Source organism: Bufo gargarizans, chromosome 2, assembly GCF_014858855.1.
Source record: "Bufo gargarizans isolate SCDJY-AF-19 chromosome 2, ASM1485885v1, whole genome shotgun sequence".
In the NCBI taxonomy this organism is placed as follows: domain Eukaryota; kingdom Metazoa; phylum Chordata; class Amphibia; order Anura; family Bufonidae; genus Bufo; species Bufo gargarizans.
In genome coordinates, this window is record NC_058081.1 from 396531363 (window position 1) to 396550883 (window position 19521).

Genomic DNA, 19521 nt, shown 5'->3' on the forward strand with positions numbered 1-19521 from the left:
CGTGCGGAGGCTAGCGGATCCGTTCAGACTTACAATGTAAGTCAATGGGAACGGATCCGCTTTAAGAGGTCACCATATGGCTCAATCTTCAAGCGGATCCGTCCCCTATTGACTTTACATTGAGTATTAATGCAGACGGATCCGTACTGAACGGAGCCTCCGTCTGCATTAATATGATCGGATCCGATCAAGCGCTAGTGTGAAAGTAGCCTAAGACTGATCAGGATCCTGATCAGTATTAAAAATGCCTGATCAGTCGAAAAAATGCATTGAAATGCCAGATCCGTCGTTCCGGTGTCATCCGGCAAAATTCCGGTATTCTGAACGGCGCTAATACATCCCTATGGGAAAAAATGCCGGATCCGACGTTCAGGCATGTCTTCAGTTTTTTTCACCGGAATGAAAACCGTAGCATACTGCGGGATTCTCTTTTGCCTGATCAGTCAAAACGACTGAACTGAAGACATCCTGATGCATACTGAACGGATTACTCTCCATTCAGAATGCATGGGGATAAAACTGATCAGTTATTTTCCGGTATAGAGCCCCTAGGACAAAACTCTATGCCGGAAAAGAAAAACGCAAGTGTGAAAGTACCCTTACCTGGCTTCTGACCTACGCAGCTACATACCATTAAGTGGCTGACGTAACACATAAACAAACATACAGGGATAGCACAAGAAGAATGTCCTAGTAGTCATAATTATGTTAAACAATGATTGATAGATTACTGTAAAATACATTTTGAAAACTGAACCCACATAGTAAACAACCTCATACCCAAAGCAGAGTTACGATCATGCAGCTAATTCAGCATCAGTGCAAGGTGTTAGCTACCGACTCAATAGTCAGCTAATGGCTAAAAAACTCAGAAACAGGTCTGCGCTTTCCCACAATTTCTTCAGGTTCTTCAGGTTCTTCACAAAGAGAAGAGATGGACGGATAGCTGTCCCTTGCCTTCAGCTTCTTTTTCACCCCAGAGGGTGCAGTAAAGAACTTATTTAATGTTCCTGGCTTTTTCAGTCCTTTTGCCAAGTCATGAAACGCAATGTCATCAGAAAGGACACCAAGGAAGGCACTGGTGGTTCCCAATATGGAGGCAGCAACCTTGGAGTTTCTTTTCATTGGGATAGCATGTTCTACATTTAAAGTAGCTGGATCTTGTAAAATAAACTTGAGCTGTACAGCGGAGTTTTTCTTTAGGTAATGGTATGGCTTTTTCCCACTATTATCTCGGATGTTGACATTTGCTTTATAATCTCTAGTTAACATAAGTATGACACCTTTACACTCATGTATAGCAGCTATATGCAGTGGTGTATACCCACCAAAAGATCTTGCATTCACATTAATGTTACTGCCATTTTTCTCACTTAGATCAAACAATAATTTCACCATCTCCGTGTTGCCACTCTTGGCTGCCCAGTGCAGTGCAGTAAATCCAGATATAAAGTCTCTCTTACCAGCCAATTCACTATCAGTCATAATAAGTCCAAGGAGTTTATGATTCCATCGTCCATTAGTGGAATTAACTAACCACTCGTGTTCAGATGACTCCAGGGGTACCACATCTGAATATTTGGTCTCCTCACTTACTTTTATCATTTTAGCTGACCTCTTGATGTTGGGAGACTTGGAGCCTGTATCATCAAGTTGTCTCCTGGTCACCTTGGGGGATTTAGTAAATGAGGACTCCTGAATAGCATTAGGCTGGAAAGTTGGTTGGAGTGGATGGTATTCACTCTGGTTTGTTTCTTCAAATGAAGATTGGACATAACGTAATGGCAGCATATGTGGCTTCTGAACCTGGTCTTTAGACTGGGCATCAGACCATGCCTTGGGAAAAGGAACTGGTCCAGCATTGTCCATTCTAGACACAATGTCAAACACAGACTCCCTTTTATCTTCATTCTGGTCTTCTGTAGGCTCCTCATTTAAGTGTCCTACTTGAGCCTGCTCAGTTGTTTCAGGGGTGGTTTCAGCAGAGCCTGCATCTTGTGGCTCTGGCAGTCTGGGATCTGGGTCAGATTCATCCTGCAGTGAAGTCCTTGTCTCCTGGGAGCTGGGTGCTATCTCCTCTATGTTGTCACTGCCACCCAAAGGTACAAGCTCTGTTTGTTCTTCTTTGCTGGAGCTGGCTATTTCCCCCTGTTCTTCCTCCACTGCTGCACCTGATGGCACCTTCTCTGTCAGTAAATAGGTATACTTCTTCTTCAGTACAACCATCTTTGTGCCCCCCTCATCTTTCACCACTGCTATGTTATTCACAAACCTCTTAAAGAGCTCCCGGTTGTTTGCCTTTTCTTGAGGGTCAGGAGACTCCACCACAGGCTTGAACTTTCGGATCAGTTCTGAGTTCTTCACCTTTCCTCCCTGTTCCAGTAGAAAGTTCAGCACAACTTCTTGTGTTACAGCCATTCTCCTCTTTCACATTCAGGGCTTGGTGGTGGAGGGGATCTTATCTGCTGAGAAGCCCAGATCTGCCTCTGTTACATGTCTTCTCCTTGTGTCTTATCATGTACAAGTTACCTGTTGCTTCCGGGGTGAAACTTTGTGATCAGCTCTGCTACGCCCAGCTCTGCCTGATCAGTCAATAAAGAGGGGGAGGAGAGCAGCCTGCAGGCGGAAGCTAGGGGTTGTAGTGCCTGAGCCTGCTGTTACCTGGAGCAGCCAACACCTGACAGGTGAGAGCACATCTACTTTCAGTATCTCACTGTGACCATAAAAGAATAATGATTTCCTGTAGACAAGCAGCAGGAGAGGTATGAAATAGTCAGATCATGAATTCATCCTGCCAGGTTTACTGAGCCAGTTATATGTTTATAATTGTAGATTGAGATTAAATTATATGTATCCTTATTTATACTCCTAAAATTGCTACAAGTAGGAAAAATCAAGAACTGTATCAATTAAGATTCCCCCCCCCCCCCCCCCCCTTCCTAACAGTAAATCTATAGGATTGTGTGCCCATAGCTGTCATTACAGGTTCATAAGAGACCTAGGCTGGTTTCCCCAGACTCCTGAATGAAATATTTGCAGTGATACACCCCCCCCTACTAACATGTAGCAGTGATACACCCCCCCCTACTAACATGTAGCAGTGATACACCCCCCTACTAACATGTAGCAGTGATACACCCCCCTACTAACATGTAGCAGTGATACACCCCCCTACTAACATGTAGCAGTGATACACCCCCCTACTAACATGTAGCAGTGATACACCCCCCTACTAACATGTAGCAGTGATACACCCCCCTACTAACATGTAGCAGTGATACACCCCCCTACTAACATGTAGCAGTGATACACCCCCCTACTAACATGTAGCAGTGATACACCCCCCTACTAACATGTAGCAGTGATACACCCCCCTACTAACATGTAGCAGTGATACACCCCCCTACTAACATGTAGCAGCACATATACGCAGGAGTGTAGAAAAGCTGGGTGGCGTCCACTATGGAGGCTGTGATAGATAGCTGACAAGATATATAGTCTACTGGGTATTTCTTTTGTAGACTGAGGGCTCATGCACATGAATGTGTGCCGGCCATTCTGTGCACTGGGGACCGCAAATTGTAGTCCCCAATGCACGGGTACCATCTGTGTGGCTGGCACAGAGAGAGGCAGATCCATTCAACTTGAGCGGGTCTGTGATCTGTCTGCACCACAAAAAAATAGAACATGTTTTATTATTTTGCGGTGCGGAGGCATGGACCGAAACACCACGGAAGGACTCCGTAGGGGTGCCGCGACTCTGTCCCGAACTGTACCTTCCATATTGCAGACCCATTCAAGTGATGTGATCATGATGCGCTGCACAAACAGCTGGTGCCTGTATATTGCGGACCTGCTGTTTGGGGCTGCAATACGGGCAACGCTCGTCTGCTTGAGCACTAATAAGCCCTGTTTCACATCTGCATTTAAGATCCATCACTGCCAGGCGCAACTGTGCGCTGCTGGAGTTCCGTCAGGCTCCATTCGCTGTAATAGGAACCGGCAGAGATTCGGCACAACCTGGTAAAATATGTGGAGGAGCAGCTGGACAAATGCCTGTAAATAACTGTAAAAAAAATAAAAAATAACGGGGGGAAAAAATTTAATAAATTTGGAAATGTGCTTGTAAAATGAGTCCTGCTAATATTACCATTTCAAGACAGGCTGTCGTCCCGCTTTCCACAGTGTGAATTGTTGATGTGTGAATAGGCTCTTAGGAAGGGTGACCATATTTTGGATTTCAAAAAGGACACCTGGGGCAGAATGGTAGCATAGGGCAAACGGACAACTGCCTACACCACCACATCCTGATGCTGTATGGGGTGGACAGAGGCAGAAACTGCATGTGAAGTGTGTGTTTTTTTTTTTTTCCTGCACCAAAAACCTAGCACATCTGCAACGTGTGGCAGCACCCTAAGGCTATATTCACATGACTGTGAAAAAATAGGGAACCTGGCCATTCTGCATCCATTTGTGCTCCCAGGTTTGCATCCATTTTTCATGGCTGTTAAAAATAGCCATGTAAGGCTACAAGTACATGACTGAATGTGTTTTGCGTTCCGTAAAAAAAAAAAAAAAAAAAAAAAAACGGATGCCATCCTTTTTTTCTTTTTTTTTTTTGCGGATCCATTGTTACAATGCCTAAAATGGACAAGAATAGGACATGTTCTATATATTTTATTTTTTTGCTATGGAACGGGCATACTGATGCCACCGGTATCTATAAAGTGCCCCCCAGGGTAAAAAGCCCCCCAATATTTCCCCTGTATATAAAATGTCTTTTTCTGGTCACACATTTGTGATATGCATTTTTTCTTACTTCTTGAGTAATGAATCTTGCACATAACTTGACCTGTGGTGCTTTTTTAAAATATGCAGCATGTAAATTGCAATGCAGAGGGTAAAATCTGCTGCAAACCTACAAAATCCAAAGCATTTACTGAGATTTTTGCTGCTGCATAATACTGGCAGATACACTGTGGACTTATTACTGCAGAAAGTCTGCAGTGGATCCGGAACATGGAGCCATATCCAAAAGGTGGCATAGCTCATGAGCAAGACAGTTTTTTTTAATCTTCTCCTTAGGCAACACAAAACAGGTCAGTGTATTATGAGACAGGCATGGAATGTGATTTGTGTGTACATAGGGTGATTGACCATGTGATGAGCGTAGTGACGTCACCAAAGGTCCTTTTCCTCCCAGGTCCTCGAAGAAGAAAGAAGACAAGCCGGACTGCACAAACAAGTGGATGAGGGGAGTTTAATTTTTATTTTATTTTTTAACCCCTCCATCCCTAATTTACTTAGCATTCTGTATTAAGAATGTTTCTATATTCCATTATAACCATGTTATAAGGGAAAATAATAAAGATCGGGTCCCCATCCCAATCGTCACCTAGCAACCATGAGTGAAAATCGCACCGCATCCGCACTTGCAGTCTCATTCACTTCTATGCCGCCTGCGTTGCGTGAAAAATGCACAATATGGAGCATATTTTTTTTATTTTATTTTATTTTTTTCACGCAACGCACAAGTGATGCATGAAAATCACCGCTCATGTGCACAGCCCCATTGGAGTGAATGGGTCTGGATTCAGTGCGGGTGCAATGCGTTCACCTAATGCATTGCACAAGCATGGAATTCTCGCCTCTGTAAAGGGGGCCTAAGGAAACATAAAAAGCTACTGAAAAAACGGCAACAAAAATCTAGTAAAGTTAAAAAACTGCATCAGAACTGAGCTACACTGTGAACAGGGCCTTAAAGGGGTTCTGCAGTTTGTTTAAACTGATTATCTATCCTCTGGATAGATCATCATTATCTGATCAGCCGGGGTCCGACACCCTGGACCCCCGCCAAACAGCTGTTTGAGAAGACAACGGCGCTCCAGCAGCGCCGCGGCCTTCTCACTGTTTACCGCTGGCTCAGTGAGACTAGTATCAACTGGCCTGGGCGTGGCTAAGCTCCATTCAAGTGAACAGAGCTTAGCCCCGCCCTGGCCAGTTGATACTAGTCGACTCATGACATCATGGGCCAGCGGTAAACAGTGAAAAGGCTGTGGCGCTGCTGCCTTCTCAAACTGCTGATCGGCGGGGGTCCCAGGTGTCGGACCCCCCGCCGATCAGATGCTGATGATCTATCCAGAGGATAGATCATCATCAGTTCAAAGTCCAGGCATGTCCAAACTGTGGCCATCCAGCTGTTACAAAACTACAACTCCCAGCATGCAAAACTACAACTCCCAGCTGTAAGCTATCCAGGCATGCTGGGAGTTGTAGTTTTGGAACAGCTGGAGGGTCGCAGTTTGGACATGCCTGGTTTAAACAAAGTGCAGAACCCCTTTTTAAAAAGTGCAGGTATAATGAAGCTAAGATAACCTTGGATGTGTTTGGGGCTTGGCATATAGCCACCATAGTTGTACTGTTGTGCTCATGGACATTTACTTGCTTTAGTCAACAGACATATCATGTTGCTTGCCAGCAGAAGATCTTAATCACATGCAGGGGCAGACTGGATATTAAAGGCTGGTTTTAAAGTCAGTATAAGGCCTCATGCACACGACCGTTGTGTGCATCCGTGGCCGTTGTGCCGTTTTCAGTTTTTTTTTTCGCGGACCCATTGACTTTCAATGGGTCCGTGGAAAAATCGGAAAATGCACCGTTAAGTTTGGCAGCCGCATCCATGATCCGTGTTTCCTGGCCGTGAAAAAAATATGACCTGTCCTATTTTTTTTTTTTTTACGGCCAACGGTTCACGGAACCATTCAAGTCAATGGGTCAGTGAAAAATCACGGATGCACACAAGATTGCCATCCGCGTCCGTGATCCGTGTCCGTTTTTTCCTATCATTTCAATGGCAAACTTGACTTTAGATTTTTTTTTTTTTCATGTCCGTGGATCCTCCAAAAATCAAGGAAGACCCACGGACGAAAAAACGGTCACGGATCACGGATCTACGGACCCCGTTTTTGCGGACCTAAAAAAAAAAATTTTGTGTGTATGAGGCCTAAAACTGAATCTGCTTTCATAACGCCTACCAGTAACCATTTGGCTCCAGGAGAAGTACATAGTGGGCTCAGCATGCATGTTTGTACTTGCATCCCTGGATCCGATGAAAGCTGTAATGGCACCGGACGGGGTTAAAAGCGGAGTGTGATTGGTGTGCATGCTGTGCCTGCGCTCCCTGGACTTTGTGTGGCTGTCGTGGCCCATAACAGGTAGGAACTAGTGTTAGGGACCACTCATAGAGGCGACCTTGACGTGGTGAGTGGCTTATTACGCTTTGGCCAAAATGTACACCAATGCCTTATTCAACATCCAGCATAAAGGCAGGGCAGAGTGCTGGTTTGCAGAGTGCGATTGCATTTATGTTTTTACGTTTGAATGTGTATTTCGCCATAGCAATGTGCACCTGCATAGGGTTGTGCTGACTGAATCCCCCACATTTTTTTCTTTGTGGATATTAAAGTGGCCTTGAAAAAAAACTAAGTGGCCTCATGTTGTAGACGGGTCCAAATTGCCAGAAGGTGGGACAATACATGTAGGTCAGCAAAATACTGTCCCTATCGTAACCATATACCACAGTGCAGCACAATATTCTGCCCTAAACGCTGTCCCTCTGTGGTTGCCATTAGGCATGAGTGAATAGACTTCGGATAAAACATCCAAAATAGGGCTGAAACGATTACTCGATTTAATTGAGTAAATCGACACAAAAAATCGTTTGTGTCATGTGACCACGGAGCAGGAGTGAAGCGCTTGCTATTACTTACCGCTCTGTGGTCAACCGCCGGCCTGTCCTGCACTGCACTTTCAGCCCTGACACTTTGTCAGGACATAGTGCATGCATACGTGCACTATGACCTGACGCTGTGTGACGGCAGTGTGTGGAGAAGAAGACGGAGGAGCTGTGGAGCGGCGCCCCTACAGGAAAAGTAAGTACTGGCACTGGGCGAAAAGCTGATGGCACTTATAGGATGGGTGCCACAAAATGTTCCAATTCTACTGGCATGCAGCACCTGAAGGAATACAGTGCCATCCTGCTCGATGATTCACGTTTGTCCACAAATCCTAACGATAAAGCTGGCCAGATATAGGAGAGAACTTCCAGATGAACACCCTCCTGATTTCCTTCCCCGCCCCCCATACACATAGATGCTCAGCATGTGAATGGGAGAAGGGAATAATCTGGTACCCTCTGGCAGGCGGCTGATCTCCAAGAATAAAAGGGTTATACAAGTGAAATCCAACATGCCGACCCTTCTTTCCCTGATATCTGATGTCGTGGGAGATCCCACACACATTTATATGTATGTCGGTTGACCATCCAATGTCATGGCCGGCTTTAGAAATATGAAGGGTTAAAATCAGCAGTACATTACTGCAAGACCTCAGTCTAGACCAAAGCAGAGGAGATACTTCCATGGAAATCTTACAGGACAAATGTATAGAAGAAGCTGGAGATCAGAGATAAGCCGCTGGCCAAGGATACAAAAAAATAAGCTGATGGCACTTAGGAGGGCAGCTCATGGCACTGGGGGGGGGACTGATGGCACAGGGGAAAGTGGAGCTGATATGGCACCTGGGGGAACTGATGAACTGATCGCACAGGGGGGAACGAAGGGTGTTAGGGACTGATGGTAGGGGGTCTGATGAGTTTTTATAAAGGAAAACAGTCTAATTCATTTTTTCTTATTAGAGTACTCGCTCGTAAAAATAATTGGTAGAATACTCTGTTTCTAAAATAATAGTTTACTGCAGCCCTAATCCAAAGTCGATTCACATAAAACTTGGTTCCAATACTGTACGGAGCAGGAGCTCCGTACAGTATTAGAATGTATTGGCTCAGATGAGCCGAAGTGAATACTTTGCGAAGTCTCGTGAGACTTTGCATAATAACTTCATAATTAAATTTATTCTGTAAAAAAAAAAACATTTCCCGAACTCTGGTTTGGTTCCAAGTGGTACCACAGGCTAGTGCTGTTCTATTAGGGGACAGCTGTTCCGTTGCGCTAAATACGCAATGCACTCGAACGTCATACATATTTTTTGCGGACTGCTAAATAAATCTGGTTGTGTGCATGAGCCCTTATACAAGCTGTACACTGACTACTTTACATTGTATCAAAGTGTCACATCTTCAGTGTTGTCCCATGAAAAGATATAATAAAATGTCCTTTGGGACATGTCCCCTGCAGTGTGTTGTACCTATTGTAAGAAAAAAATAATAATAATCGTACTCCCCTGTTCTTGCTCCACTCGGCGATCTTCTGTTCCCTGACGTGTAAAACAGACGTGGTCACCTGCATCACTGCAGCCAATCACTGGCCACAGTCATGTTCTCAAGTGGCACATGACCCAGCAGTGACATGCTCCTTAGCGGCACATCATTTCTGAGGCCAGTCATTGGTTGCAGCAGTGCACATGACCCTGTCTGTCCAGAAGTTTACAGTATGGGGACAGGAAAATTGCTGGAAAGAGGTATTTTACATTTTTATTTTTTTAATCAACAGGTACACTGTTGGATAGTAAAAAAAGAAATCCCAAAGACTGGACAACCCCTTTATAAAAGCTGTAATATTAATGGCCTATCCCTAAGAGAGGCTTTCAAGGGGTGCACTTAACCTTCCCATCCAGCATCCCATATACATGAAATGTACATAATGTATTATGTTGTGTTTTTCCCTTTTTAGATACAGTGTGATGATGTATAAATTGTCCTGTACGGGCCTATAGGTACAAGGCGAATATGATACTTTTTCTTGTAGCCACTGTATTCTAATGTACTGTACCTCTACTACTGTATCGGTGGTTACACAGCTTGGCTGAGATCAGGGCTCACACATTTGAACACTGTAGCATTGCACCCCACAGGTTGGGCTGGGCCATAAATAGGAGGAGCTATTGCACCTCATTGTCCATTGGTCGTGAGTGCTGCTGAGCCTAGGCGCACCTGCCGCCAATCAGTTCTGCTAATGTCAGACTGTACAGGGACACCCTCAATTGGTAACGCCCATCTGTACCTTTTACTACAAGCTGCTGACCATTCATTAATTAGTTTCTAGTAGAAATAACCGGGGAATAACATGGTCATAAGACTAGATGCACTCTGTGCTGTCCGCATCCATTGCTCCGTTGCTTCGTTCCCTGCTAAAAAAAAATATAACCTGTCCTATTCTTGTCCGCGCTTTGCGGACAAGAATAGGCATTTATATTGACGGCATTCCATTCCGCAGATTGCGGACCGCAAAAAAAGGAACGGTCGTGTGCATGAGGCCGAAGACAGACCCTTCAGGAGAGGTAACTGGTCCTCTTTAAGAAACCACCCAGTTTATTATTATAGATGCATCATGTGACTTCTAGATATGGAGGCAGGGCAGCCACTATCTTCGTTTACTAGGGACCCTCATAATCATCTTGTAACGTCTTGCTGCTGTTTGCAACTGTGTGATCAGGTAATATTTAAATGCAACTATGCAGTGGACCCCAGAATGAATTTTACTGGTGGGCCCTGGGGCATCCCAGTGTAATGCTGCTCTGAAGGACGTTTTGCAGTCTTTCCAAATAACCACAGACATGCTATTCTGTATTCGTTAGCCCTTTCTGCAGTTCCCGAACTGAGGGAATGGCCAGTCCGTCTGTGGTAGGTGCCGAAGGATGCTTTACCGAGTTTATCCCAAAAAATAGCTTTGTTCCGAATTAATTCACCACAAAGCGTGTTAAATTGGCTCTATCCCGGCCTGCAGGGAGAGTATCTTTGTGTACATCACTGTGCACTGCAGCAACATGCATAGCTAGTCCTTTCTGGTAGAGAAGCAGTTGGGCCCCTTTCACACGGGCGAGTATTCCGCACTGGTGCAATGCGTGAAGTGAACGCTTTGTACCCGCACTGAATCCTGACCCATTCATTTCTATGGGGCTGTTCACATGTGCGGTGATTTTCACGCATCACTTGTGCGTTGCGTGAAAATCGCAGCATGCTCCTCTTTGTGCGTTTTTCACGGCCCTATAGAAGTGAATGGGGTTGCGTGAAAATCGCAAGCATCCGCAAGCAAGTGCGGATGCGGTGCGATTTTCACACACGGTTGCTAGGAGACAATCGGGATGGAGACCCGATCATTATTATTTTCCCTTATAACATGGTTATGAGGGAAAATAATAGCATTCTGAATCCAGAATGCATAGTAAAATAGGTCTGGAGGGGTTAAGGTGAGTTAAATTATTTGTAAAAAAAAAAAAAATTTACCCCTCCAGCGCTATTTTACTATGCATTCTGTATTCAGAATGCTATTTTCCCTTTTATAACCATATTATAAGGGAAAATAATACAATCTACAGAACACCAATCCCAAGCCCGAACTTCTGTGAATAGGTTTGGGTACCAAACACGTGCAATTTTTATTTTATTTTTTCTCACGCGAGTGCAAAACGCATTACAATGTTTTGCACTCGCGCTGAAAAATCGCGGGTGTTCCCGCAATGCACCCGCACACTTTCCTGCAACGCCGGTCTGAAAGAGGCCTTACTGTGCGTCAGTATGACAGGCAGGTCTCAAACAGTATATGGATGTCGTCAGTGGTGTAACTATCAGGGAAGCAGGGGAAGCAGCTGCTTCGGGGCCCGAGCTCAGAAGCGGCCCGGGAGCAGTCACTGTACTTCGTCACCCCGGGCCCCTGTCGGAGAAGCTGACTTCTCCTGCACCAGGTCCAGAGTCCTGACATCAGAGATATTGCTCCGCCTCTCCCCTCCTTAGTTCGTATGGTTGACAGTGACCAGCAACAGGACGGCCTGATGTGGGCGGAGCTATAATAGCCCTGCCCCCTTTTCTACCTGTGATTCCTGCTGCCTGAACCTTCCCTGCCCAGCATGCTGAACATCAGTTGGATTGCCACAACTGCACCAGTGATGTGAGTGGCAGGGGAACTGGGGTTATATTCAGCTTTTCCCAGACTGTGCACATGTGACCTGCAGTACAGTAGGAAAGCTGGGTGAATTATAGCGTGAGATGTCATCCTGCATGACACAAGTGCAGAGGCACAGCAGGAAAACTGGGTGTCTATATATGTGTATTGTATATGTGTGTGTCCATGTATGTGGTGACTATGTGCATGAATGCATCCATGTACGTGGAGAGTGCGTGTTTGACTGCGTCCATGGACGTGGAGAGTGCGTGTATGACTGTTAAAACCACCCTAAATTAGGGCATGTTAGATACACTCTGGTGTTCCAGATCAATGTACCCCCCCCCCAGGGGTTAATATCCACGCAAGGCTGAGAGACTGAACACTGACACAGAAGTTGGTCAAAGCAATCTCTAACTTTAATTACATGGGGGTAAGCGTATATACATTTTCAGAAGAGGGCAGTCCTCACTGAGGCTAAAACATTGTTTCATTGGTCAAAAAGGAAGAAGAGATAAGAGAGAGGCGATAGCACCCTGGCTTCTGCGCACTGGGCCCTACTTTGGAATGTGAACTAATGTAAACATCTGGTTACCATCACCATTTTGTAATGGAGTTTATCCTAACAAGAATACTGCCTACGTCATATGTGACACTTCAAAGAGGTGCTTCTCTATAGGCAATGAATAATATACATATCATCAAGCCATATGATTGGCTTACGCATTCCAACACACTCTATGCAACACCTGTAGAAAGATGAGAAATCAGACACCTCTCACAGCACAGCTCTTTGCCCCCCTCTCTCTCCTCTCCAGTCTTGAAACAAAGAGGGGGTGGGTGGGCACTTGGAAGTATAAAAAGTTAACTCATTACAATCCTAGATATACAAAAATATAGAATAAAATTCACACATCTTTAACATGACTGCGTCCATGGACATGGAGAGTGTGCGTGTATGACTGCGTCCATGGACGCAGTATGAAAGGTACAGAGGCTAAAATACTTGTGGATATGTAAAGGTAAATCAGACATGTCTATTACAATTGCAGTGCAGGTTTTAAAGGGGTTGAGTTGAATATAAACTTCCTCAGCAACTGTAAATGTTAAAAAACAATCCTGCTAAAAATGACAGTAAATACAGTAAATAAAAAGTCACAAAATAGCCATATAAGACGGGTTTGCACATGAGGAGGCGGTTTGTGAAGAAGTGTGTAAGTGTGTGTGGAGGGCCCCGTACAAAAATTTGCTGTGGGGCCCAGTCAGTTCTAGTTACGCCTCTGGATGTCGTGCAGTGAACCAACAGTCCCAGCTAACCGCTAGCTAAACCAAAAGAAATACACCACTGCTGGATAACAGTGGCAGCTCTGGCCTGTTGCTGCGGCTGCTGTTATCACCCCCCTTCTGCTGCTACTTCTTCCCGTTCCAGGTGGGAAAATGTCACCCAACTCTGGAACAGGCCACTGTCAGATATGTTTATGCCCAGGCACCCAGACAGAGGAGAGAGGTCCCATAGCAGAGAATTAGGCTTCATGTCACCCACCACTGGAACAGGCCATTGTCAGATATTTAGGCCCCGGCACCCAGACAGATGAGAGGTTCATTCAACTTTGGGTTGCCCCTCAATATAATTGTAAAATGAAAATAAAAAAAGGATTGAATGAGTAAGTGCCCTGGAGTACAATAATATATGGTTAAGGGGAGGTAGTTATAAATGTCTAATCTGCACAAGGGATGGACAGGTCCTGGATGAGCAGGTGGAAGAAGAGGAGGAGGAAGCCGAGTAGGAGGAGGAGGCAACAGGAGGCAAAGAATGTTGCCCTGTGATCCTTGGCGGCGGAAGGACGTGCGCCAAACAGCTCTCCGCCTGGGGCCCAGCAGCCACTACATTTACCCAGTGTGCAGTTAGGGAGATATAGCTTCCCTGGCCATGCTTACTGGTCCACGTATCTGTGGTTAGGTGGACCTTGCCACAGATGGCGTTGCGCAGTGCACGCTTGATTTTATCGGATACTTGGTTGTGCAAGGGAAGGCACGGCTCTCTTGGCGAAGTAGTGGCGGTTGGGAACAACATACTGTGGGACAGCAAGCGACATGAGCTGTTTTGAAGCTGTCTGTGTCCACCAGCCTGAATGACAGCATTTCATAAGCCAGTAGTTTAGAAATGCTGGCATTCAGGGCCAGGGATCGAGGGTGGCTAGGTGGGAATTTACGCTTTCTCTCAAATGTTTGTGAGATGGAGAGCTGAACACTGCCGTGTGACATGGTGGAGATGCTTGGTGACAGAGGTGGTGGTGTTGGTGGTACATCCTCAATTTGCTGGGCGGCAGGTGCCAACGTTCCTCCAGAGGCGGAGGAAGAGGCCGAGGCGGCAGCAGCGGAAGAGGTAGCAGGGGGAGACTGAGTGAGTGCCTTGTTTTTAAGGTGTTTACTCCACTGCAGTTCATGCTTTGCATACAGGTGCCTGGTCATGCAGGTTGTGCTAAGGTTCAGACCGTTAATGCCTCGCTTCAGGCTCTGATAGCACAGCGTGCAAACCACTCGGGTCTTGTCGTCAGCACGTTGTTTGAAGAACTGCCACGCCAGGGAACTCCTTGAAGCTGCCTTTGGGGTGCTCGGTCCCAGATGGTGGCGGCCAGTAGCAGACAGAGTCTCTTGGCGGCGGGTGTTCTGCTTTTGCCCACTGATCCCACTTTTGCTACGCTGTTGGCTCGGTCTCACCACTGCCACTTCCTCCGAACTCTGAAAGTCAGTGGCACGACCTTCATTCCATGTGGGGTCTAGGACCTCAACGTCCCCTGCATCGTCTTCCACCCAGTCTTCCTCCCGGACCTCCTGTTAAGTCTGCACACTGCAGAAGGACGCAGCAGTTGGCACCTGTGTTTCATCAGAGACGTGCTGAGGTGATATTCCCATGTCCTCATCATCAGGAAACATAAGTGGTTGTGCGTCAGTGCATTCTATGTCTTCCACCGCTGGGGAAGGGCTAGGTGGATGCCCTTGGGAAACCCTGCCAGCAGAGTCTTCAAACAGCATAAGAGACTGCTGCATAAGTTGAGGCTCAGACAGTTTCCCTGATATGCATGGGGGTGATGTGACAGACTGATGGGCTTGGTTTTCAGGCGCTATCTGTGCGCTTTCTGCAGAAGACTGGGTGGGAGATAATGTGAGCGTGCTGGATCCACTGTCGGCCACCCAATTGACTAATGCCTGTACCTGCTCAGGCCTTACCATCCTTAGAATGGCATTGGGCCCCACCAAATATCGCTGTAAATTCTGGCGTCTACTGGGACCTGAGGTAGTTGGTACACTAGGACGTGTGGCTGTGGCAGAACGGCCACGTCCTCTCCTAGCGCCAGAGGGTCCACTAACACCACCACGACCATGTCCGAGTCCCTTACTAGATGTTTTCCTCATTGTTACCGTTCACAACAATATGAAAAAAATTATTTGGCCCAATGTATTGAATTCAAATTCAGGCCTTTTTTACAGGCACCTAACACTATCTGGCTATCTATTTAGGTACCGTATTACACTAATACAGGCACAGCAGTAACCACAGATTTAGCTGGATATATAAATTGTAGGCCTATTATTTAGGCCCTGGATGACATGTATCCCTTTACGGACAGAATTAGACTTGGAGATGCACGGTAGCGTGTGAAGTTATTGAGAATTACCCTATCAGCACCTTCAATGTAATATACCCTTTTATGGATAGATTTAAACTTGGCCTGATACAGCGGGAAACCACTGATTTAGGGAATTGCTAATTTGGGAATTGTATTTCAACCCAGAAAAAAAAATATCCTTTGCCAGACAGCAGACAGCATTACAATTGGCTAGCCACAGCTGACACACCAGATTTAGGGTACTGCTATTTTGGCAATTGTATTTCACCCCTCAATAAAATAGTAAGCACAGCCAAGCACCTGATGTAGGATATAGCAAAAAAAAAAAAACACTATTGGTTAAATGTACTTGGTGGTAGCTTGTGCTCGCGCACAACAAGACACAAAATGGCCGCCGATCACCCCAGAAAAAAGTGACAGAAAAACGCTCTGGGCAGCTTAAAAACAGTGAGCATTTAAATAGCAGAGGTTGAATGATTCACAGCTGTAGATCGATCACTTCATTAAGTGTTTTGGAAGAGTAAATCCCTGCCTAATCTCGCCCTAACAGTAGCAGCTGCATCCTATCCCTACACTGATCAGAGCAGAGTGACGTGCGGCGCTACGTGACTCCAGCTTAAATAGAGCCTGGGTCACATGCTGCACTGGCCAATCGCAGCCATGCCAATAGTAGGCATGGCTGTGACGGCCTCTTGGGGCAAGTAGTATGACGCTTGTTGATTAACTGCTTTGCAGCCTTTCAAAAAGCGCCGAACACCGAACCCAAACCCAGACTTTTACGAAAATGTTCGGGTCCGTGTCACAAACACTATACAGTTCGGGTTCACTCATCCCTACTGATAACACCTCCCCCATGCACAAATGAGGGCAGGAATAGAGATATCTATGTTTTCCCACAAAAATATATATCAGACTGCTGTGCTCCTCCTGCTGCCTTCAGATTGTACTGTGTTTTCATGGTGACTGTTAGGAAATCTCAACGTCCCTCTGGCACCAAAACTTCTAGTATCGGCTTGGTTTGAGTCCCTTTCTGACGTCAGGAGAGCGCTTCACTCAGTAGGGAATAACAGACACAACAATGATGTACTGAATGAACGCTCTGAGTTTGTTTTTTAATGCACACAGGTTATATAGAGGGGGTTTTGCCCCCTTTTATTAACATATCAACGTAAGTTATGTATTCAACCTATCATATATTAGCACGTTCTATTCCAGAGGCCAAAAAAATCAACAAAAACGGAACTCCCATGTTAGGGATATTGTCCGGCAGTAGTGCCAACTGCCAAAGAGATAAGATTCATGGTTACAGAGAACAGAAACTTAGCAAAAAGCAGAATTAGTTTTAACATGCAAAAACATGGATTCCTTTCAGTGACCGAAACGGTTTCATTAATTAAATTATAAGAATAAAAATGGTAAATGATACAGTTGAAACCAGAAGTTTGCATACATTATATAAAAAGACACACATGCATGTTTTTCTCAATATCTGACATGAAATCAGAATAAACCTTTCCTGTTTTTGCAAAATAATTAAAGTCTGGAACCCGCGCTGCCGTATAGGGAAGAAGACAATGGTGCACGAATTCACACTGCTTGGTCTACGGAGGGTGTCGCTGCTTGGTCTACGCAGGGTTAATTGCCAAAAAACCTCCAATTGTATTTCAAGTCAAGAAAGAATAAAGGTTAAACCCGCACTGATTGTGCAGTACAAAAGTATGATATATACACTCACCTAAATAATTATTAGGAACACCATACTAATACGGGGTTGGACCCCCTTTTGCCTTCAGAACTGCCTTAATTCTACGTGGCATTGATTCAACAAGGTTCTGATGGCATTCTTTAGAAATGTTGGCCCATATTGATAGGATAGCATCTTGCAGTTGATGGAGATTTGAGGGATGCACATCCAGGGCACGAAGCTCCCGTTCCACCACATCCCAAAGATGCTCTATTGGGTTGAGATCTGGTGACTGTGGGGGCCATTTTAGTACAGTGAACTCATTGTCATGTTCAAGAAACCAATTTGAAATGATTCGAGCTTTGTGACATGGTGCATTATCCTGCTGGAAGTGGCCATCAGAGGATGGGTACATGGTGGTCATGAAGGGATGGACATGGTCAGAAACAATGCTCAGGTAGCCCAGCCAATTGGCACTAAGGGGCCTAAAGTGTGCCCAGAAAACATCCCCCACACCATTACACCACCACCACCAGCCTGCACAGTGTTAACAAGGCATGATGGATACATGTTCTCATTCTGTTTACGCCAAATTCGGACTCTACCATTTAAATGTCTCAACAGAAATTGAGACTCATCAGACCAGGCAACATTTTTCCAGTCTTCAACAGTCCAATTTTGGTGAGCTTGTGCAAATTGTAGCCTCTCTTTCCTATTTGTAGTGGAGATGAGTGGTACCCGGTGGGGTCTTCTGCTGTTGTAGCCCATCCGCCTCAAGGTTGTGCGTGTTGTGTCTTCACAAATGCTTTGCTGCATACCTTGGTTGTAACGAGTGGTTATTTCAGTCAACGTCACTCTTCTATCAGCTTGAGTCAGTCTGCCCATTCTCCACTGACATCTAGCATCAACAAGGCATTTTCGCCCACAGGACTGCCGCATACTGGATGTTTTTCCCTTTATACACCATTCTTTGTAAACCCTAGAAATGGTTGTGCGTGAAAATCCCAGTAACTGAGCAGATTGTGAAATACTCAGACCGTCCCGTCTGGCACCAACAACCATGCCACGCTAAAAATTGCTTAAATCACCTTTCTTTCCCATTCTGACATTCAGTTTGGAGTTCAGGAGATTGTCTTGACCAGGACCTCAACCCTACATGCATTGAAGCAACTGCCATGTGATTGGTCAACTAGATAATCGCATTAATGAGAAATAGAACAGGTGAGATAGAGATATATATATATTATAGTACAGACCAAAAGTTTGGACACACCTTCTCAGAGTTTTCTTTATTTTCATGACTACAGGGAGTGCAGAATTATTAGGCAAATGAGTATTTTGACCACATCATCCTCTTTATGCATGTTGTCTTACTCCAAGCTGTATAGGCTCGAAAGCCTACTACCAATTAAGCATATTAGGTCATGTGCATCTCTGTAATGAGAAGGGGTGTGGTCTAATTACATCAACACCCTATATCAGGTGTGCATAATTATTAGGCAACTTCCTTTCCTTTGGCAAAATGGGTCAAAAGAAGGACTTGACAGGCTCAGAAAAGTCAAAAAATAGTGAGATATCTTGCAGAGGGATGCAGCACTCTTAAAATTGCAAAGCTTCTGAAGCGTGATCATCGAACAATCAACAGTTTCATTCAAAATAGTCAACAGGGTCGCAAGAAGCGTGTGGAAAAACCAAGGCGCAAAATAACTGCCCATGAACTGAGAAAAGTCAAGCGTGCAGCTGCCAAGATGCCACTCCCCACCAGTTTGGCCATATTTCAGAGCTGCAACATCACTGGAGTGCCCAAAAGCACCACTGAACAAGACACACAAGCTGAAACGTCAAGACTGATTTTTCAAAGGTTTTATGGACTGATGAAATGAGAGTGAGTCTTGATGGGCCCGTGGCTGGATTGGTAAAGGGCAGAGAGCTCCAGTCCGACTCAGACGCCAGCAAGGTGGAGGTGGAGTACTGGTTTGGGCTGGTATCGTCAAATATGAGCTTGTGGGGCCTTTTCGGGTTGAGGATGGAGTCAAGCTCAACTCCCAGTCCTACTGCCAGTTTCTGGAAGACACCTTCTTCAAGCAGTGGTACAGGAAGAAGTCTGCATCCTTCAAGAAAAATATGATTTTCATGCAGGACAATGCTCCATCACACGCGTCCAAATACTCCACAGCGTGGCTGGCAAGAAAGGGTATAAAAGAAGAAAATCTAATGACATGGCCTCCTTGTTCACCTGATCTGAACCCCATTGAGAACCTGTGGTCCATCATCAAATGTGAGATTTACAAGGAGGGAAAACGGTACA

At 45.4% G+C, this 19521-nt stretch overlaps 1 protein-coding gene across 1 annotated transcript; it reads right to left on the reverse strand.

The window, feature by feature from the left end:
• Positions 1-282: 282 nt before the first annotated feature.
• SOWAHA (sosondowah ankyrin repeat domain family member A) lies at positions 283-2603 on the reverse strand. Its single transcript, XM_044277772.1, has one exon. It carries the CDS (start codon positions 2416-2418, stop codon positions 853-855), a length of 1566 nt encoding a protein of 521 aa, XP_044133707.1. The 5' UTR covers positions 2419-2603; the 3' UTR covers positions 283-852.
• Between the last annotated feature and the right edge of the window lie 16918 nt (positions 2604-19521).